At 38.7% G+C, this 23,447-nt stretch overlaps 1 protein-coding gene across 2 annotated transcripts in view; it reads right to left on the reverse strand.

The window, feature by feature from the left end:
- NOSTRIN (nitric oxide synthase trafficking) overlaps positions 1-23,447 on the reverse strand; it is a 50,877-nt gene that overhangs the window by 13,041 nt on the left and 14,389 nt on the right. For both annotated transcript variants that reach the window (XM_012725968.1, XM_004674573.2), the window contains exons 3-8: positions 16,941-17,024; positions 13,856-13,918; positions 13,567-13,648; positions 11,163-11,225; positions 8,368-8,466; positions 3,031-3,156 (exon numbers count right to left, since the gene is read on the reverse strand). In XM_012725968.1, the coding sequence (XP_012581422.1) occupies positions 3,031-3,156; positions 8,368-8,466; positions 11,163-11,225; positions 13,567-13,648; positions 13,856-13,918; positions 16,941-17,024 (517 nt within the window). The remainder of the gene's footprint in view (positions 1-3,030; positions 3,157-8,367; positions 8,467-11,162; positions 11,226-13,566; positions 13,649-13,855; positions 13,919-16,940; positions 17,025-23,447) is intronic.

Below are 23,447 nucleotides of genomic sequence, written 5' to 3' on the forward strand. Positions count from 1 at the left end.
ACCAGGGAGGGCCTGTCCAGTAATTTTTAAAAAATAATTTGTTTTTGGGCCCTCCCTGGTGGTGCATAGGGCTAAAGCACAGCACTAAGTATCTAAAACTGCTTCAGCATGAGTTCGATCCCCGCCCGCCCTGGAGGTGATCCACATGGTGCAGCAGACCTCTCCTGACCTGCCCACTGCTCCCCTCAGCAGTGTACTTAGTCAATCTGCCTGTTCTGCTCCCCACTCTGTCTCTGGTGAATCTTCCCAGTTCTGTATGCATAAATAAATAAATCTTTAAAAATAATATTGTTTTCTAATTGTGGTATAACTTACACAACAAAGATTTAGCACGTCAACCCTTTCTAGGTGTCCAGTTTGGTGTCACTAAACACATTCACATCGTTGTGCCACCGCCCTCTCCTCTTCTCCACAACATTCTCCATCTTTCAAAACTGAAACTCTATAGCCATTGAACTCTGTTCCCTGTTGCAAGTTCCTCCAACCATCCTGAGAACCTCCACTTACCTTCAGGTTCCAAGAGGTTGACTTCTCTAAGTTCATCTCCTCAGAATTTACAGGATTTGCCCTTTCACGTCTAGCTTAATTCATTAGCATGAAGTCTCCAAGGTTCATCTACAGTGTAACTTGTTTCAGAATCTCCGCCCTTTTTAAGGCTTAACTACATTCTGTTGTGTATATATACCACATTTTTATGTTCCAGAATGTAGTCATTTTAGTGCTTCTCGGCTCAGGCGTATGTGAACATCTATGTCAATTACAGGCACATTTAGATTCTGTGCTAAGTGTCCTGGCATTGGAATTGAAAGACCCGGCACTCTGCTCCTCCCCACATGCTTCTTTGTTGAGTGAGAAGCTGCACGATTTTTGTAAGACAATGGGAGCCAATCAATACCACTGTCGGTGTGAGGTTTTTCTCCAAAATCACAGGCCCTAGCACTCTGAATGTACACCCAGTTTCCCAGATAAAGGATTAAAGACATAAAGGAGTAGCCTACCAAACCTATTGCTTCTTGGTGGAGATGGTAATGTTTAACCATTTTTATTATATTTCAGGGAAATCATTAAATTGATCTATGTTTGCTCATGAAAAGAGGCAAGGATAAATTCTATTGGACAAAGGGAAATCCATATCTCATTTAACAAATTATTACTTTCTGTTATCTTGTTCTTTTATATGAAATAAGTGGCAGAGAAGCAAGAGACTTTGAAGGACCTCAGACTCCCCTGTGCTTTTACAACAGCGCATATGATGTGGGGTGAGTGTTATCAAGGAACAGCAGATTCAGCCCCAGTTTGGGACACAGGCATTGCCATACTCATAATCTTCATTCATTCTTTTCAGTTTCCTCCCATCATGGACTTCTGGTTTGTACTACAGGCAGAACTTGGAAAGACTGTTTTCTTAATTCTGATCAAAGAAATAGCTTGCTCTTTTCTAGAGCAGGAATTCTCAAATTCTGGCATGCCTAGCCACCACATGGACCCTTTCCTAAATTATTTCGAGGTTGCAATCAGGAATCTGAATTCTAACAAGTGCCCTAGGCACTGTGAGACATTGTTCTGTAGCTCTGAAGGGCCACCCAACTTGCATTTTAAAATAATTTCTAATTCTTTCATCCAGAGTTAATTGCTGTTAACATTTTGAATTATTTCAAATAATGTGTGCATGCCTGATTTTATCATTCAAGTTACCTATCAAATTTTTTTAAATTTCTGTTCTGTTTTATCATTAATAGTATATAAGTAGTTTTCCATGCACTTTGTCTCTAAAAACCTTTTAAATGAACAGGCCATTGTATAGGATTATGTAGAATTTATTGATTTGTTAGTCATTCCTATAAAGCTGGCCATTTCGGTTGCTTCCCCCCTTTTATTTCTAAAGCATTTGGAACAAAAATGTGTATCTTGTTTTCTTGCTACTTCCTCAAGAGGAATTTATGGAAAGAACTTTTATTTTTTAACAGTGATTCTAAGCAAAAATTAAGCCTTTCTGTCTGAAGGCATTCATTTTGGAAATAGATTACTGGGCACATAGCCCTTGGGAGAACTGAGAAGACAGTCATTCAGATTATTTTCTGAGAAGATGAGGAGCAGTGGTTGAGAACATAAACATTTCTAAGGCTTTTGACATGGCCAATGATTTTCTAAACTAATTGCTAGAATAAGTACTATAGTACCAAGCTTTTGAGTCTTAGTAATTAGTGGTAATGTGGCTATTGTTTTTCAAAATATATTATAAATTTTTATACCAAATGTTTCTTCTTGGAAGGGAGGAAATATAGCTTGAATGTAGCATTATTATGAAGTAACAAGACTAGTTCTGACAAGTGATTCATGGAATGGGTTTCATTACTTACTAGACAAATTTGAGATCTTATATTTCTCATAGTAGTAAACTTCCTTGTTAAATGAGTATTTTAAGAAAGGATTTGCAAAGCTTACCTGGATAGTAAGGAAGGGTAAAAGGATACTTCATGGACTACTACAGTGAATTCATGTATTCCAGTTTTAGAAAATTATGGTGGAGGATAGAGAGAAAGTGAAACTTTCATAACAAAATTCTTTTTGAATTCAACATCCCAATTTTGTTGTGTCTTCGTGAATATAATATTTTATTCTTGGGTTACAAACAAGATAAGATACAGAATACGATGCAATATGTGAGCCAATGACTTGTTAGTATAGACTGAGAGTATACAAACCATGTTAGACAATGTAAAAGAATCATTGTTGGTTGGGACAACAATGAAGAAAGAATTTGACAGAGTAGACCTAAGTTGGGTCTATTGGGCTGGGTTTGGCACTTAGTGGGCAGAGGGTAACTCTAAGGAAGGTGCAAACAGAACTCTTGAACTGAAAGACAAAGAGGGTGAAATCCTGGTGAGCACCAGTTAGTAATGCGACTTCCCTAAAGTCACGACTGAAGGAGGGCCACAGCTAAGGACCCTTAAGGTGGTGTAATATAGCTCTGACCTCCAATTTAAGGCTGCATGAAACTCTAGGGAAAAGAAATACATGATAACTTACCCGGTAGCAATTTTCTAGTGTGTTTTCCCATTTTAATCTGGTAGAACAGCCAGCCATATTTTTTTGATAATAATTTTCATCTTCTTTTGCCAGCTTCTCAGTCGACTTCTTCAGTTTATTGAGGAGCTAAAGTAAAATGGCAGAATCTCATTAGCTCATTTTTAAAAGCCCCTAGTAATGCCATATAAAAATGATACATATTCCAATGACATGTTTCTCATCTCTCAGACCATAACCATGGATGACAAAATTAAAAATATTTCTAGGAAAAGAGACATCAGCTGAAAGGAAACCCAAGTGCTTTGGGGGGTTGATTCCTTCCATTTTTCACATGAGGAGGTTGAGGTCCTTCAGCAGGATGGGTTGTGTCCACATTAATCAAATCAAAGAGGAGGCCAGATAAAAGGTAAAAAGAAGCAAGTGCTGACCAGGAATGCCCAGTGTAAGAATGAGTCTGTCCATGACTCTGGAGGTCTTAATGAAAATCCCCTAGAGCCCTGAATTTCTTATCTGTAGATGTAGGCTTCAGGTAAAATTTAGAACTAGAATTAGCCTGCCTAGCATCCTGTCCAACAATTTGACTTACCTGTACTCTACAGACTCTGCCTTATAACTCAGATTCAGACTTTAGGATAAGAGACTTGGTTCTGACTATAGGCAATTGCTTAACCTTTATGAGTCATGGTTTTCTCATCTCTATAAAGGGAATGTGGATTTTCCTACTTCACTGGGCTGTTTTGAGGATTCAGAGTGATGCACTGAGGCACATGGCACATCACCTCACCGCTGTATAGCATTCAAAGACCAGCAAGTATGACTAAGAAAGAGACTGTGTCACATGATAAAGTTTCTGGAAGTTGCGACCTTGTGCTTGACAGATGCTCTACTTCATCCTCTTCCCCAGTCATCTGTTCTTTCACAAGAAACCTCCACTTGCCAACCACCAAAGTTGGCCATTCTGACTATGAAATCTTCTGGAAAGCCAGTAATACAGAATTCTCTGAACCAGGGCAGCTGAAATGGATTCTTAAAATGTTCTGTCAATTTTACATCTCTGAGAAAGGAGGGAATTAGGCTACATAAATGATTCTCAAATTTTAATATATTAAGGAATGACCTGAGGGATTGTAAAGTTGCAGATTTTCCATGAGTAGCAATACTGATTCAGTAAATCTGAAGGGGGATGAGGAAAGCTGAATTTTCACAGCCTCATCACAGATTAAGAAATAGTAAGAATCCCTCTAATTTAGACCAAAGGAATTTCAAGGATAAAAACAAGTGTTTTTAAGAATACTCTTTGGTTTAAGAACATTGGAGTAATATTTCACTGATAAAGAATACTTATCTAGATGCTGAATAATAACACTCCTTGTTTTATTGTTCCAATTGATGTACCATTTATTCACAATCCCTTGTTCTGATATAGGAACTACACAGGACACATTTGGTTTTGTATACCAAGTGTAAGGAATCACATTAGTAGATTGACCTGAGCTTGTGGATTTTATTCTGATAACAATATAGTGAAAGAGCTGCTGGGGTGCCATGACTATGCTTTGTGAAATCATTGTCATTAGATTCTTAGTGAGACTGCTCAGGCCCCCACTGATGCATCACAACTGCTGACTACAAGTTTGAGAAGTCTTTGAAGGCTTGTAAAAAAATGATATGTTTAGGCCCTCCCTGGTGGCGCAGCGGGTTAAAGCACAGCACTGAGAATCTAAAGCTGCTTCCACATGAGTTCGATTCCCGCCTCGGAGGTAACCACATGGTGTGGCAGACCTCTCCTGACCCGCCCACTGGTCCCCTCAGCAGTGCACTTCGTCGATCTGCCTGTTCTGTTTCCCACTCTGTCTCTGGTGAAGCCTCTCACCACCCCTGAGCCTCTGGCCTGTACCCCAGTTTTGTATGAATAAATAAATAAATCTTAAAAAAAATGATATGTTTAAATTTAAATTTCAGAAAATTCAGCTTGGCCTGTATATAGGGAAGAGGTAACATTAAAAACCAGGAGACCCAATCCATTAATTACAATAGTCCAAGCAATGATGATGGGGCCTGGGAGAGAGAGGCAATGGAGATAGATAAACTAGGTAAATTCAAAAAGCATCTGATTTAGGGGTTCACATTGGAAGCTTATGATGAATGGAAGATACAGACGACACAGAAATAAAAATATTTTTGATAGAAACAATTCTTGTTTTGAATTTTGAGTTTGAGATGCCAGAAGCAGTTTAGAGACTGGTTTTGGCTACAGATATAAATTTGGGTATTGTCAACAAGAGATGGGAGTTGTAGCCCCAACAGCATATTAATCTAGGACTTATTTTTAGTGCCTGAGATTGATACCTGATATTCACAGCACAATGTCAGATGATGAATATATATATATTCATCATATATATGTGTGTATATATACATATATATGTGTATATATACATATATATACATATATACATATATATATATGTTGAATAAAAAAAATGAAGCCAGGACAAAAGTCAGGATCAACAATATATGGTCAGACAGAAAAAGGGCAGTCTATGAGGGAATCTAAGAAAAAAGGTGGGGTGAAGTAAACTGTTGCTAAAGTAAAGGAGAATGTTTCTAAAAGAGGGAAGCCAATGACAATGCTTCTAAGAAATTTAATAAGATAAGGACAGAAACTGTTGTTTGACTGTAGCAAGGATATCATTGTTTTCAATGGTAAAAACATGCTTAGTAGAATGGTCAGGAAGGCTTGATTGGGGTAACTTGAGGAAGGAACAGGAGATGAAGAGATGGAGACAGAGCACAGACAATCAATCTTAAAAGGGGAGATGGCAACATCTAGACAGGGGCAGGAATAGAGCCATGGGAAGGTATCTCCCTGACTGTCCCAAGATAGAGAAGAATGGAGAAGGTGGCTGGGAAAGAACTGCTAGAGAGGGGTATGTCCAAGACATAGGAGGAGAGAATGGTTTCCCAATGGCAGGATGGCAAGGGAACTGGAGCTCAGGATGAAGGACTGGTTTGTCCCATTGCATGTTACTCCAGTAGACTGGTGGCTGCCTGGCTTGCCCTTACCCTGTGAGGTGGGAGGTGACATAGTCTTCTGAGAGTGAATGAAGGGGTGCTGAGAGGGTGAAGGGGTGATGAGAATAGAGATTTAGGTAGTTTCTGGTGAGAACAAGGACTGCTGAGCAGGGAAACAAGACTTGCTGAGCAGCACAGACACACTCAGTGCAGGTTGGAAATCACGGACACTTCTATGTGAGATCAGAAAATGACTGTTACATTAGGAGTTGAGTTTAGTAATAATAATAAAAAAAAGCTACCAGATAAAGCAATGAAGATGGTGGGAGTTTGTGATATAATGACACCTGGGGGCGAGGGCTAAGGACCGGCTGGAGGAGGACAGGGGAAGAAGGTGGACCTCAATCACCCAGAGAAGCTGCTAATGAGGGAAAGAAGAAATTCACCAGCTGGCTGCTCAGGTTTCTCCTTTATTATTTGACATCAATAAAGAATAGCTTCTAATGAGGCCTCTGAATGTCTATGACAGGTCCTGGTGCCTAGCATATTAGCATACTGTGGCTTCGCCTCCTTGGAAGTTGTCTCATTATTCAATTCTTGTTATGATCATTTCAAACTGTGAAGATTGACATGTGCAGAAATAAGAACCTTGTAAAATCTTGCTAACAATGCATTTAAGTTATTCAACTAATAGTTTCTACAGATAAAATGATAGCATTACTCTGAGGCCAATTTTCTTTTTCTTTTAAGAAAGAATGTAATGGGTGTAGTGGTGCTGCCTATATTTCCTAGGGGGGATTCCATCTTTGGGGGCAAGATACAGACTCTTTCAAAGGTTTCCAATCAGGAGCACATAGTATTCAAAAGATAACCTCTTGGGGTTCAGATAGAAAATATTCTGTTCCCACACCAACTTTGAGTTCATTTTTGCCTAAAAATTTACCCTTATTTAATATGTGAATTTGCATTGGTGCACACATGTGGACAGCTGTGGATTCTGAAGTCTCCAGGGGGAGGAGAGGGAATTTTACAACACGAGAAGTTGATATAGTACTCCCAATGTTTTCACTTTCGGCCTGGAGGAGGCCCAAATATGCCTGGGTCAGGCATTTACAGACTTATTATCTACCTTTCACTCAGTTAATACACACGAATGCCTAAATGTCTTAAAGATGTCTGCCAAGAAGCTGTACTTTGACATTAATATGAACAATGCAAACACTAATTTCACCACATGGAAATGTCCGAACTGAAGCTTCACCTGCTCCTGCTCATGACTACACTATCAATCGTGAAAAAGCAAAAAGCTCAGATGATCTAGTGATATCTGATAATAAGTTGACAAAAATTAAATTATTAAGAGGATATTAGGAATAGGAACTTATCTTTATTATAGTTAAGGCTGAATCTTACCTAAGAATGTAACTTTCTATGTTTTATCTAATGATTATATAAAGGCTTTATGACTAGCTAATCATGTAAAATATTTTAGTTTTATCTCACCTTTCAAATGTTTCAACTTTTCAATGTCTTACATTGAAAATATAGTACAACATATAAAGTATTACCTATTATATAATATATAAGTATATTTTAGAATATATTGTTTATTTTTAAAATGATTTGGGGGGGTTGAGCTTTTTTTTTAATGTTTTAACATTAACATAATCCCCAAAGCCCATAATCTACAAAGCAGAGTGCTGAAGGTTACACAGTGTAAGAAACTGTTGTTCCACAGTACGATTATGATTTTTAAGATTATGATTTTCTACTCTGCTATAATGAGAAACAATCTTACCTACTTTAGTTAGTAGACTTTAACTACTTGAACAATCTCTTTTTCTTAAAAAAAAAAAAGAGCTGTTTAATTAATAGGATTCCCTATTTTAAAAAATTGTATACCACTAGCCTAACTTGCCATCTGTCAATAATACCTCTTAGAAACATCTTGGGGTGAGGCAAATGTCTCCTGTCTAGTCCGCTGCTCCCCTCAGCAGTGTACTTCATCCATCTGCCTATTCTGCTCCCCACTCTGTCTCTGGTGAATCCTCTAACACCCCCTGAACCTCTGGCCTATACCTCAGTTCTGTATGAATAAATAAATCTTAAAAAAAAAGAGAATATGGTAACTTATTTAAAAAAAAAAAAAGAAAGAAAGAAACATCTTGGATCAGGACTGACTTAGATTCCTTCTTACACTCTGACGCACGACAACTAATAGAGACCTCAGCCAGGGTCACCAGCTCGTCCCCACATGCAGACTGAGGGCAGGAAGCACATCTATCTCCCAGCCACATGCTCCAGTTGGCCATGACAGATTACCTTCTGCTTCTCCTTCTCAGTCACAGTTTGCTTGGAGCTTTCTACAAGATGGAAAAGTGCTTCATGCTTCTTGGTACTCACCATTAATTTCTTCTTAGCCTAGAGTAAAATAAAACATAACACACACAAAAAACTGGTTATCAGGAGAAAAACTCTTCTGATCTGAAACAGAAGTTCATGTACTAATTTGAACGATTGTGTATATTTAGTTCTTCATTTCTGCCCTCACCTCAAAATTTGCCTACAATATCACAGCAGCTAACATTTTGCCCTGAGAACCGCGGTGTGCTTTTGTCATTAAATCGGGTACACTTAAGAGATATATCCACTTTACTAAATCACTGAAGGCCCATAAGCCTCCTAAAGATTGATCTTGCTAATTTATTAAAAGAATGACTTTAGCACACACACACACATGCACACACAAATCACAATAAACACAGAAGACTGTCTGCATCTTCCTTTTAAATGAAACTGGGCCACAGCTGAGGCTGGTTTGTGATGCTCTCTGAGAACTTAGACCAGAGAGGACATTTTGCTTCAGATACGTGGTTTCAGAGTCTGCTGTTTGCCTGGTATCTTGTGTAATGCCTTATTTACAGGTTGGGAAGAATTATTCAAAGTCTCTCTCTTCTGCTGATATCTCAGACTCAAAGTAGGCTATAGTTCAGATTGTCATTCCCTACCCCAACACAGAACCAACCTGGCAGAAGATGATGCTCCAGAGATAAAAAGAATTTGGTTCCTTGGATTCAGTGTATTCAGAAACGGGGTTGATGGAAAGCCTGGGTTTTCACCTCAGGTTTGCAAGGACTGACAAACCAGGTCATGAAGAAAATGCTTAACTCTCTTTCCTTAGGAAGCAGAGAGAATCTCTCCTAACATATGAAGCCCCTAAAGAGAAAATTCAAGGACAGAGATGCTCTTGGCCCTCTTCTTCCACCTTCACTGGATCACATGCTCGCTGAAAAATGAGAGCACGAGGCAAGAGAATTTGGTCCCTTTTTATTTGTGTCACCAAAATAGACTGCACTTCATTACTGATGTGCTGAATCCCTGGATTGTAACTGGGGAGAAAATTATTATAGCTAAAGAATTTCAAGTTCTCTAATTTCTCTGTCACTCTTCATAAAAAATCAAATCGTTTTATTTAGAAAAATTACTTGGTGGAAACTGGCAAATAATAAAGGACGCTTTTTGTTCTTGAAAGTAATTGCAGCTGCTGAGCATGATCTCTCTCTTTTGGTCCATTATGTTGAATTCTTTTGTGAAAGTTGAATATTTACAGAATAGATTCTTAAAAACAAATTGGGCTTACGAAAACTCATAAAATCAAGGATGAAACTAGAAAACAAATAATTGAATACTGTTTATGAGTCTTTAAAATATTTATTATGAAAGTGATTCTCATGAACATTCTTTTACTAATACTCCTATTGTAGGTGTAGACATTCATTTATGGCAAATATTTTTTCTTTCCTTTCTTCTGTCTGCAGTTCAGAAAGCTGGCCTTGCTGCCTCTCACCTGTCACACTACTCCTCATCTTCCCAAAGTCGATACAGCACAACTGGCCTACCGGCTCTTCAATGGGGGTTTGTGGGTGGGGGAGAGTGGGGTGATGATCAGCCTCCTGCATGCAACTTACCACTGTTCCTGTTAACTGTACATTTCACCTGAGTGCCTTCCCATCATTCTAGTTGGCCAGGGACTCTGTGTCTCAAACATTTTATATTAGCGTTTTTGGTCTTACAGAGTCCTTGCTTTTAACAGAAGTTTTGGAGGCAACACGGAGGCCTGAGATGGAGCCATCATTTTCTGAGGGTGGCTTTGGTTGACATTAGTGGCTGTCTACTTGGGAAAGCTCTCTGTGGGCAGTAACACTATGGAGATGAGAAACATTTTCAACTTTTAAAGCCTAAGTTCTCAAAGAAGGGAACTGAATTTTCTTAGCAGATTCCCTCTCCAATGGCTTCTAGTCCTTTCCACTCAAAATGAATTCTTGCTAAGCTAGATTGTTCTAGAATAATTTTCTGTACACATATATGTGCTCCATTTGTTCTTTTCTTTGCTTAAGAGCCTATATGATACTCTTTAAATTCTCATACTAGATAATAATTCATCTCCTTAGAACTCATTTACTATTTCCTGTACATGTTATCCAAAGAGCTCAATCTCAAGTTATTGGTCAAGTGTCGTGCATAAAAAGTGGACCAGCAGAAGTGCAGAATTAATGAACACATTCTCCTTCACTCACCCTCAAGTACTCCCCTCACTTGCAAGACAGAGATTATGCACACTTTGCCACAAATAATAGAACCAAAACTGAGATGGCATTTGTCGTTTGCCCTAAATTCTAAACTGTACAGAGAGGGAGACAGCACAGTGTGATGGTTAAGAACAGTGACCCTGAATCCAATGGCTTATAACAAGTCTTGGTGTGACTATGAACCAGCTTTATAAACTTAGGCAAATTATTTACCTTCTGTATCTTAGTTTCCCCACCCATCTGTAAAATGGGACAATGCAAGGTCATAGGCAACATAACCTTGTTGTTATAGTTAAATATATAGCACCTGACACACAATAGATTCTATGTAATTATCAGCTACTAGTAATAACCATAGAGACCTGGTCTTCTTTGAGCTTAGTTGAAAGTTACAGCTATAAAATGACACAGGTGAAGATACATTTTTCTCTTCAGTTAGCATTTAAAACATAACATTAGAACACACATGTGCAAAAACAAAAAGCTTCAATTTATGTGAGACTGAGCTCAGATAACGTGCATACTTACCTTAATCTGTTGACTCCAGTTGTTAATGACAAGATTTGCTGTCTTTTCAACTTCATTATCAAGCTAGTAAAGAAGAAAGAAGAGGAAAAACATGAGGCTCTTATTAAGTGATAGTGCTGGCTTATTAATTCTGGCAAGTCACTGTAACAATTCATAGTAATTTCAACATTCTGCAATTCAGGATATAGCTTACAGGTATTTGATAAATAACTAATATACAGCTATGTAAAAACATCATTGATGTATAGAGTCAGTGTGAAGCAAGGATCTTGCATCACTTTGGTCCTTTTACTTCTCTTCAGCATCATCTCAGGGGGTTAAAATTTTAATAGCACAAAAATCAGTAATGGTCCTAGCAGTACTAATTTTACTAAGTGTCTCACTGTCCCTGAAGTGAATATTGCTTTAATTTCAAAAAGATTAAATACTTAATCATAATTAACTTTCCCCCTCTTTTAAACAGCCAAAGGAACAGTAGTAATAAAGATGAAAATGAATCTAGGGAATCTAGACTGCGATCAGATATAAATTAGGGCAGAACCTTTTCCCCAGATTACGGATCAGCCATCATTCAACCACCCTGAGATTTAGCAACTCTACTCCTTTATTTCTTTAGGTGAGGAAATTTGGAATATATGATTTATTATAACAAGATAATTAAAATAATTTTATGTACTATATTACTTTTGACACTGTGTATGGCTGAACTATAGAAGAAATTAACTTAAAAAATCTAATCCTTTATACATTGTGAAGTGAGGCTGGGCAGAGGGGGTGCAGCAGGTGGTGGGGGTACAGTTGAAAAGATTATGAACAGGAAAAGCAGTTTGGGGGGATCATGACATTAATTATCTAAAGCATTGTGGTAATGACCATAGCATTTATGGTCATTACTAAGGAAATGCTAGTAATAAGATTATGTGGTATGAAAAATGTTTTGTAATTAATGAACTAAAGCCTATGGATTGATTTTTATATGATTGCCTTGCAAAAAAACACCATTTATATCACTTTCTAATAATTACCATACATTATCCCTAATACCCTCACAATAAACAGAACATCCTATTGTTAAACACACACATGTCTACATAAACATCAATTCTTCCTGATTCAGTTTAAGAAATTTAAATGAAATTTTTGGGCATCATTCTCCTTCCAGTAGAACTTTCTCAAACCCTCAACCTACTCACTAACTTTAGACTCTGCTGCACCTGGCTGTGGCTCCTCCCGTGAGTCACTGCCTCTTCTCAAGGACTACCCATTCTGCTGCTGAACTTCTTATCTGGACTTGGCCTTGAATTCCACGAACCGTCATCATGACTGTACCCCATCAGAGCTAAGTAACATTTATTAAGCACCACTTTTTTTTGTCTGAAAACATAGATGTGTTTATGACTGTTTGACACACAAAATGAGAACAAACGAAGCTGAAGACTAGAAGATCTGCAGTACAAGAAAACTGGACACCCTGAAAGAATTGTAGTTTATTCAATTTTAAGGATTTTCTTCAATTTGAGAGTTATATTTATTATTGCTTTTGTCTTAATCCCAAGTTTATCTGGGAAAGCATTTTATTTTAAAAAAGTTATGTTTATGGCCCTCCCTGGTGGTGCACTGGGTTAAAGCACAGCACTAAGAAGCTAAAGCCACTTCAGCATGAGTTTGATCCCCGCCTGCCCCGGAGGTGACCACATGGCGCGGCAGACCTCTCCTGACCCGCCCGCTGCTCCCCTCAGCAGTGTACTTCCTCAATCTGTCTGTTCTGCTCCATGCAGTCTCTGGTGAAGCCTCTCCCCACACCTGCACCTCTGGCCTATACCCCAGTTCTGTATGCATAAGTAAATAAATCTTTTAAAAATATATGTTTATAGTTCATCTGTTTACAAGACTTACGTGTTTGTTGAGGAAAAAGTAGAAATAGAAAAAAATATTAAAATCACATCTATCTACTATCTAAAGATAATTCTTACTAACATTTAAAGGAGCTCTCCCAGGGTTTTTTCTATGCACTTATACATGGTATTTATTTTACAAAATTGATACTATATTTTCTCATTTGGCATTTTTATTTAACACCATATAGTGAAAAAAATACATCACAAAAGATTTTTAATAGTTGCATAGTATTCTGTTGCTTGAATTTACTAGAATTTAATTTTGAGCTAAAAATTTTAGACCCAGTTTTTCATTATTTTAAATATGCTTTAACAGTCACCCATTTACACAAATTTTTAGGTTTTTGTTTATTTTTTGATGAATTCCTAAAACCTAGTGTCAGTTTTAGATTTCTTAGGCCAAAGACAGAAATCTTACTTAAACAGGGGAGAAAAGATTTTTATTTTATTTCTTAGGCCAAAGACAGAAATCTTACTTAAACAGGGGAGAAAAGATTTTGACTCACTGATTTTCTCTTCTTCTCATGTTCACTAAGGACTTGATGAGTTGGTTTGATTGCTTCCAACTCAATTGCTTTGCCAAGTTTTCTGGAAACAGAACATAAAAGATGCACAAACATAGTATTGAATTTATATCTACTTTCCAAATTAGTTTCTGGGGGAATAAAATGAGGTGTCCAACAGCATATCTATTCAGTGCAAGTTGGAAGCGCAGTGTTTGTAGCACACCCAAAGTAAGTGTTTACAAATCCCTTCGGGATTGGGGTGGAGAAAGGCGGGGAAGGGAGCACTCACTGATGCAGCTCTGCGGCTGACTTCATGCCCTCCGAGACCCAGGTCCAGGCACTGACGAGACAGCTGGAGGCAAAAGCGGAAGAGTGCAGGGGTAGGTGTCATTTCTCATTAAAGTTTGAAAAATAAAAATATCATCATGCATTCACTGCATTCAGCAATTGCACTTGTTTCCTTAAACTTATTCCAAATTTTTCCATGGGATTAAATTCGGCCAACACATTTATTTGCTCTATAAACATTATATATATATATATATATATATATATATATATATATATATATACACATATATACACACACATATGTATGCGTATGTGTGTGTGTATATATATATATGTGTGTGTGTATATACACACATATATATACTGCATTTTTAAATTTCAGTTTTCATTTTCTATTTAATGACTGTAGAAAATCAGGAAAATAATGTAACCAAGGGTGAGCAGGCACTGAGAACAGTGGATGATAGGCTGCTAGGGGTGGAAGGCCCTGAAAGACAATCTTTCAGGCTCCTCATTTCATAGATGAACAAAGTTCAGAGAAGTTAAGAGACAGAGGATTTAAGAGTTCTGGTTTCATACCATGTACGTTTTGGGGGTTCAGGTCTAATTTTTGTTTCCTGCTGGCTTCTAGGACAGCTCAGATATATAATGGCCTTGAGAACACTATCCTGTCCCAATTTAACACAAGGGTAGCATTGTCCCCAGCAACATAGAGGGAGGACTAGGAAGTGTGATGTTATTTTCTTCCATGGAAAAGGCATAGCTATCATCTAGTTGGCCTTCAAAAGACACCGCATAAGCTCAAGTCCATCAATAATCTTCAGGGACAGAGCTCAAGGACAGAGATATGTGCAGATTTTGATGGAGGGGGAGGGCACAGATCTGTGACCTCACTGAAATCAGGATGGTGCAGAGATAGACTTAGAGAAATAGGCCAGAGGATGCCAGCTTTTCTACATATCCAAAACCAGGCACAAAAACAAGTGTGTCAGAGTACCTACTAGATGTTTCCAAATATAGAAAATTTCAGTAAACACCAAATGAATCTATACTGACAGGAAGCAGATCAGTGGTTGACTGGACAAGAGGGAGGAATGATTATAAACAGGCAAGAGAATGCTCTGCCGTGGTATCATTGCCTCTGCTTTGGTGTCATGGCACTTACATATGTCAGAGTGAACCAAAACATAGACATCTTACATATGTCAGAGTGAACCAAAACATAGACATCATGGGTACTTATTATAGCAAGAAGTTAAAGTTGGATAGTGTTGGTTAAAAGGGAAGCTAGGTGCACTCCTTTGGGAAGAAACTCTGCCATTTGTTTTTCGCAGGAGCTGAGCAGGAGAACTGGACATCCGGGGGCTGGCCTCGGTCAGAGGGTCTGTGTCTGAAGCCACAAGCGCCTATGTGTTTCCTGTGTAACTTGGGAAGACCCACTTGATTTCCCTGAATCTCATTCCGTCTTTTACAATAGGAGTAATTCAGACTATGTGTACATCTATGTAACAGAGATTTAGGTATAGGTAGAGGTTCAATAAATGCTTATTATTAAACATTGTGTCAAACCTGTTAACCAAACATTCTGATGTGCCAACTCTTTGGGAGTAGTAGGCCAGGATGCAAGATCTGCAACACAATAAGACCCGCATTTCTACAGCTCCCATTCTCTTAGAATCAAAATTTTAATGCACTCTTACAAGCTTTTGCTGCACACCAAGTACTAAGTATACTTCTGATATTGTCTTGTTAGTCCCTACAGAAACTATATGAGTTAGACTTTATTCCATTTTAAATTGACACCAAGAAGCACAGTAAATTGTCCAGATAACCCACCTGGTAGGTAGTAGGGCTAGAATTTAAACCTGGGCTGTCTAAAGAAAGTCTATCTACACTCACTGACTGCTCTTTTGGTTCTTTTGTAGTCTGCTAAAATACTACTCTAAAATCAACCTCAATTTTAGACCAATTTCAAGGCCAATTTTGCAACTATAGATGGTGCCTAAAGAGGAATAGAAATGTAAGTAAGCTCCGGGGCCTCCCCGGTGGTGCAAGGGGTTCAAGGATAGCGCTATGAAGGAATCTGCAGCCACTGCAGCATGAGCTTGATCCCTAGCCGGGGAGGTGACCTCTCAGCAAACCTCTCCTGTCTTGACTGCTTCTACCCTTAGCAGTGTGTTTTGGCCAATCTGCCTGTTCTGTTCTCTACTGTCTCTGGTGACTCCTCCCACCCCATGCACCTCTGGCCTGTACCTCAGTTTTTGAGTGCATACATAAATAAATCTTTTTTTTTAAAAAATGTAAGCTCCAGAAGGCTCCCTTTTTTTACTTTCCCTCCCTTTTTTATCATCAAAAGACGCTTTTGCAATGGCACTGCCAGTTTAGCATGATAACCTATTGCCATCAGTCAAGAATCTTTGCAGTAAATTATCACCAAAGGGTCACTTTGGTAATGCCAATCCCTTTCTTTTGGCTCCAGAAGAAGAAAAAAAAATGGACTTTATTCTTAATGCTGCAATTGGACATGGACAACATGAACTGACATTTTTTTCAGCACTGAACATAGAATCTTTACATACTACATCTCATCTAACATATACCCCCTATGCAAACATACATGTGGTTGCTCCATCTAGGAGGGGAGAAATCAAGGTATAGAGAGACCAACTTACTTGTTAAAGGTCATCGAATTGAGAAAAGCAGCATTCACACTTTTAAGAGCTTTTGATTTAAAACAGTTTTCCACATTAGATATCATGATCAAAACCTATTATGATAATCTTAGAAGTCACAAAAGCAAAGATGAATTTTGCAACTCATTACCTATGTAGTTGGGATAAATTTCTTAATCTCTCTGAGACTCAAGTCCCTATCTATCGACGGTGTTAATAAGACTTCTGAGAGATAGTTACTGGAAGGACTAGGTACAAGTGTCTGTAAAAGCACCTAGTACAGTACCTGGCACATATTAAGTGCCCAACAACAATTCTTGATGTCATGTGCCCAAGATACATAAGAGGTAGCTGGAATTGAATATATATTACTTTAGGGATGATTTTGCCTTACGTCTTCCATGTACTTACTTTCTCTTTGTGTTCTGCAAAGCTTTGCTCAGCTTGACTGCCAATTTATGAAGTCCTTTGGCATAGCTATTCTCCAAGTTTGCCCTGTTTACAAAGGGATAGCTGTTAAAAGGGTGCACTGGCCAAAATCAGGCAATATCCCCTCCCCACGCCCCTTCCAACCTCCCTGACACATTCACAAAGGCAGGCTCAGGCTGAAAATGTAAAACCTGAATAAGGAAGAGATGATTTTTTTTACTAGAAGAATCCTCTTAGGAGTAATATTTAAAAACAAAAACAAAACAAAACAACAAATCCTAAAACTCCTAGTGTCTATGAATATACACGTGCATTTTTTGAAAATAAGGTTTTTTTTCAGATGACCATGTGATAAGGGAGAGGTGTTTAGGGTGGATCTGAAACCAACATGGATATATCCTTATAAAACAAGGAAATCTAGACACAGAGGAAACACACACACACACACACAGGGTGAGGCCGTGTGAAGATGAAGACAGAGGTGGGTGATGGGTCTACAATGAAATGTCAGAGAGTGCAATCAAACTACTATAAGCTAGGAATGGGACATAGAACAATGTTACTATCCCAGAACTCAGAAAGCTCCAACTTGGCTCCTTCTTTATCTCATACTTTTAGCCTTCAGAATTATGAGACAATAATTTTCTATTTTTTTTAAAGATTTATTTATTTATTTGTACAGAACTGGGTTACAGGCCAGAGATGTGGAGGGTGAGAGAATTCACCAGAGACAGAGTGGGGAGCAGAACAGGCAGATCAATGAAGTACACTGCTGTGGGGAGCAGCGGGCGGGCCAGGAGAGGTCTGCCACGCCATGTGGTCACCTCCGGGGCAGGCGGGACTCGAATTCATGCAGAAGTGGCTTTAGCTTCTTTGTGCTGTGCTTTAACCCGCTGCGCCACCAGGGAGGGCCTATAATTTTCTATTTTTTAAACCAACCAGACATATGTTTTTATAGCAGTCCTAATGAATGAATACAACTAATAATGAACACAAAACTTTCCTACTTATCCTGGGACACTACACTTTCAGGTTGGCTTTAGATTATGATAATTGGCAAAAAAATAATGGTATGTTAAGATGCAGTTAACTGAAGAGTAACTTTCTAACGTGAAGTTGTAGCCAATGCCAACATCAAATTTGAAAAATAAATTTCTATTACCTTCCGTGTAAGACAAGACACAGCGAGGACTCTCAGAATGCCCTCTACTAGCAAACGTGGTTCTTTGGACAGATTTGCTCACATTCATCTTAAATTGGCTTAGCCATGTCATTACAGTTGTATTAATATCCTAGAATTTATCACTATCTTACTTTTTTTTTAGTGCACTTCTATGACACCACTAGAATGCAAGCTCCATGAGAGCTAAGAAATTTTTTGTTCATTATTATGTTCCTTGGCCTAGAACAGTGGCTGGCACCTAATAGCCACACAGTATATATGTCTTGAATGAATGAATAATGAATGAACTTCCCATTGGTTCTCAGAATTCTTTTTTCTTTACTGTATTAACATTGGCTTACAGCATTATATATGGCTTAGAAGTACAGAATTTTTAACTAGTCTCTGCTATAACTCTGCTCTCACTTCACCACTTTGGAAAACTACTGCTGAGCAATTTTAAATGCATTTTACCAGTTTGAATTATGCCTGATGCCAGAGTACATAGCTTGCTTTCACTTGGAATAAATAGACACAAGAACCCTTCCCTAGTACATTGCTAATCAGAGAGCTTTCTTTAGGAACTTTCTTTCTAGCATTCCATTCTTTCTTGAATGAAACAAATAGAGTATTAAATTTAGTGAAGCATCCTAGCACTCAAGTCTGGGTGGTAATCAACTAAGTTATGAACAGATCTTAATTTTTCAAATTTATGGATTATTATATATTGAAAAGAATCTCTAAACATTCAATATGCCCCAAATATACAGGGGTCGGAGAAATGTGGGGGAAGAATCCATCGCTTTCTATCTATCCATCTATCAGCTCCAGAACATTCCCAAATTATCTCTAACAGGAAAGGTGATGATGTCAGTTCAGCCTCTCCCTTGTAATTCAGTTTCTTTTAGAATGTTCTTTTAGGCCCTACAAGGTATCTCAAAGGCTAATCAGAAATAAAATAGAGAGTTACTAAAGAGAATTGTTGCTTTCCTTTAAATTAACTTCAATGAATCCTCGTGGAAAAAAATAATGGAGACCAGAAAGGGAGAAGAGCCTGGTTGCTTTGAGGTGATGGCCTCTCTGTTTTGCTCCTGGTCATTGAGTCCAACTGTTTCTGTTGGCTTTTTGTGGGCATGACAGGCTTAAGAGATTCAATCGCCACAAAAACACTTCTTATTTTGGCAGGCTTCTCTTTATATACAGTTATCTTAGAAATCTGCAGCAGGAAAGATTCAAAGTTTTACAGGCTAAAAAATTCTTTCATCTTTCTGTGAAGTTCATTCCAAAGTGTGCCCTCTTGACAAATGTAACAGGAGACTCGACCTGTGTTTGGCTTCCACAAAAAATCGTGACATCCAATAATGACTGGGCACTTGTAACATGTTAGACACCATCCTAAGTGGTGTCTATTTCCTTATGAATCCCCATAACTCCCATGTGGTAGGCACCTTTCTCTATCCATCTCATGAAGGGACACACAAGACACTGTTTAGTCAGTAACTTGCCAGAGGTCAAGTTTGAGGAAGTGACAGATGAGGTTTGAGTCCAGGCAGTCTGGTTCTAGAACATACCTCCCATTTTCTGTCTCTGAAGTTGTGGGAAAAGGCTGAAGGTGAGGAATTGAGGGGGATGTCAAATATAAGCACTTTAAAACCTGATGCCACTTTTCACTTAGCCTTTAATTGCAGTGCTCTTAGTCACCACAGCTCCTGACCACTCAGGGGCCCAGAATCCAAAGCAGCCTCCTTGCGGACAGAATGAGCTTCTCAGCATCTCTTCTAAAAACACTTGTGTGTTTGTAAAGCCTTTTCTCTTATGAGGAGGAGGTGTAAAGGATGGGGAAAGTGGCCAGGAATGGAGCGGAGATAGCGAACGTCACCAGAGTAGCCTGGAGAGGCTGGGCTGCATTGGACATGGCTTCTGTGAACTGGCCTGTGTGTCCTTCATCTTACTAATTATTAGAAGTCCAGAAAGGTTTTATTTTACTATTTTAGGTTTGGTGACCTGGTTCTTTTTATTTATTTATTGATATAACAATGCATTTTAACACTGTGTAAGTTCAGGGTGTGTAACTTTCCAAATTTAATGTCTGTATACACTAAATTCACCCCTAATAGCCTTTGTCCTTCATTGTGAAACTGACCTTTTTTTTTTTCCTCTCAATTTACCTCTCTCTTCCCTTTTGGTAACCACTAATTTTGTCATGGAGTGTAAAAGTTTATTTTTCTTTTATTTAGTTCATTTGTTTCTTTACTTAACCACAAGTGAAATCATACAGTGTCATTCTCCATCTGACTTATGATCATGATTTATATATACATATATAATTTCAGAATGCCTGCCGAATGTTTTGCCAAGGCAGAGGTGGCAATGCATGGAACTCTGCTTATAGTGGCTTCTTCTCAATCCATTGAAGAGAGCTGCTGTATCAGGGTTTCTGTCTAAAAGGCCTCACAAATAAAGTCAACAGAGGCAGAACAAATCTCAAATTGAGTCACAGGATTCCATTTCTCATGAAAATGATCAGTAAATGCTTGTGAGAATATTGTGCTTCGTGCCCTCGCTTACAACTTTGATGTTTAATAGGAGTTGGGGTTCCCTCACCAAGCAATTGTCTTTACTATAATTAATGGATAAGTCAATCTCAGAATATTATACTGAGACTTAAAGACACTAGGCCAGAGAATAGCTTGCACTGACTTGCAATCCATTTATATTCAGCATGTAGAGATAAGTCAATAAATATTCATTAGTAACACAGTCAAGAGCAACCGATTCGTCAAAGGCCAAATTTGTCTCAGATTTTTAAATAAATTATATTTTTGAAGGAAAGGAGAGAATGGAAAACATGTGATATCAGATATAATATTTGGATTGAGTGTAAATTAAACTCTAAGAGTGCAAAATTATATAATCTATTTTATAGAATTCTATGAAGTTAAAACATAAAAAGTGGTATAATGTGAAAACTACAGCTGATCTCTGTGTCTATGAGGCATTAATTAAAATTGAAATAAAGGTTTCTCACATCTGGAGGAAATCACTGGCATTCATTATGAATTGAGGAAATTTAATAATCTGAAAATCTCTGTGACATCACCACCCCATCTCTCCCATCTTATTTTCTACCAGCAACAGCTTTCAGTTTGAGGCCTGGTCTGCTGACATTTTCTACTCATTTATTAGTTTGCCTTTTGAAAGAGAGTCACAAGATCATCATACAAATAGGCTACATTTAAAAGTTGATTATTAGCAATTCAAAGAAACTTTTACATGGAAGCTTGTTATCTGTGTTCTTTGGCTGGCTCACAATATCCACGTGATGGTTATTAATTCTAGTTGCCTTAATTCTGGTTCCTGAGAACAACATAAAAGAAGGTCAACTAAGATGATGAGACCCGGAAAACACTCTTCTGAGACCCCAGCTCTCAGGGGTCTCACTTGACCCCTGCTCACTTTTGGCCCAGCAACTGAGGCACAGCAATGGCAGCTTTGGGACTTCAGAGCCTCTGCATCTGTTAATTCCACAACAGAGTGAGTTTATGGGGCTGAAGTTAGTGTTGTGGTGGTGGTGGTCAGGTAAAATGGATAAGAATGGTGGTTTTCAAAACTTTTTAGCTGGAAAACAAAATTTTGTAGTTTGTCCCTCTGTATCACATAGATATCAGGGAAGTTGTTCTGATGAAGTGAGTGGCAATGAGGAGGCATTCAAGTCCTACCTATCTGGATCCTCACCCTTGAAGAGGTCCCTAAGGACTCACCACAGACCCCTGTGCTACCAGGTTTGATGAGCACTGGTGTCCTTTCCCTTAGAAGGCTCTAAGACTGGAAAGGAAGTTGGACCAGAACCCCAGAGCATACTGGGTCTCCCAGAGGAGTGCCCCAACTGTCTAGATAGTCCACTGGAGATGCCCTTCCACGGAGCCTGGGCTGGACGAGGTGGGACTCAAAAGGCATTATCTTCTCCATGTCCCCTACCCCCATCTGTAAATCAGGAATGGAGAATATGTTTGTGCCATACTGTATTATGAGAATTAAAGTAAAAGTGACCATGTATAAGATATACCTAAATAATGCCTGATCTATAGATTGTGTTGATCACTTCCATGACCTTATTACTCATCTCTAGTATTTGTTCAAAATAATGCTACGTCCTGGGTAAGCAAAATTCTCTGGCATGCTCATATTGTGATCTTCAAAAATACCCTAAGTTGAACTTCTTACAGGTATGCATTCCAAAGCACACTTATGCACTCTTCAGAGACTATCTATGGAATGCCTGTTCTGTGCCAGGCTCTTTCCTAGTCACAGGGCATATGAAGGCCTCAAGGAACTCAGGGTCTACTGAAGCAGACATATTAGTGAAAAGAGAGTAGCCATGTAGGACAGTGAGCACAATTGCAGAGGGAAGTTCTAGTCCTATACATAGCTGAGGGATGCTATTTCAGGACTTGAGAACTGGAGTTAAAGAAGGCCCATCAAGGCCCTCCTTGGTGGTACAATGGGCTCGCAGCACTGCAAGCTAGCTGCAGCCGCTTCAGTGCCTGTTTGATCCCTGGCCCCGGAGGTGACCCACATGGCGCGGCAGACCTCTCCTGACCCGCCCGCTGCTCCCTTCAGCAGTGTACTTCATCAGTTGGCCTGTTCTGATCCCCCCTCTGTCTCTGGTGAATCCTCTCACCACCCCTGCACCTCTGGCATGTACCCAGTTCTATATGCATAAGTAAATAAATCTTAAAAAAAAAAGAAGGCCCATCAAAGTGAGGTGACTGAATCTTGAAGAATGAATTAGTGGAACCTGACAATGAAAGTGAAGAAATGCCTATCAGGCAGAAGATACGACCTGTACAGTGCAGGGACTCATGGGAGGTGGTTACATATGATTCAATAAGATAGGACAGAGGAAAGGTGGATATGAAGGTAAGGCCCAGATAGCAAAAGTCTTTGCAAAATATACTCCAAGTGCTGATTTTTATACTAACAGACATGGGAGTCAAAGAAGGGTCTTAAACTGGGTTATGTTGCAAAGTAGAAATGCATCAAAGATAAGAACAGGTTCTACACCCCTCTGTAGTTGAGACAACTTTGCTTGAATTAGAAGAAGGAGATAGTTTGACACAACTCTGAGACAATACCTAACACAGAAGGGTTGGGAGTCACTGGATTTTTGTCTCTATGCTCCTCAGCTGGGTGCTTTGTGTTGTGTACACACTGCACAGCTGCAAGTGACCTCTGAGACAGAACAGGGGAAGCAGTTTTTGCCAGAAGAGTGGCAGAGATTATGAAATTTTTTAAAAGTTAAAGATATAAGTGTTAATAAGAAAAAA

Source organism: Condylura cristata, unplaced genomic scaffold, assembly GCF_000260355.1.
Source record: "Condylura cristata isolate star-nosed mole 26May11 unplaced genomic scaffold, ConCri1.0 scaffold00002, whole genome shotgun sequence".
NCBI classification, from domain to species: domain Eukaryota; kingdom Metazoa; phylum Chordata; class Mammalia; order Eulipotyphla; family Talpidae; genus Condylura; species Condylura cristata.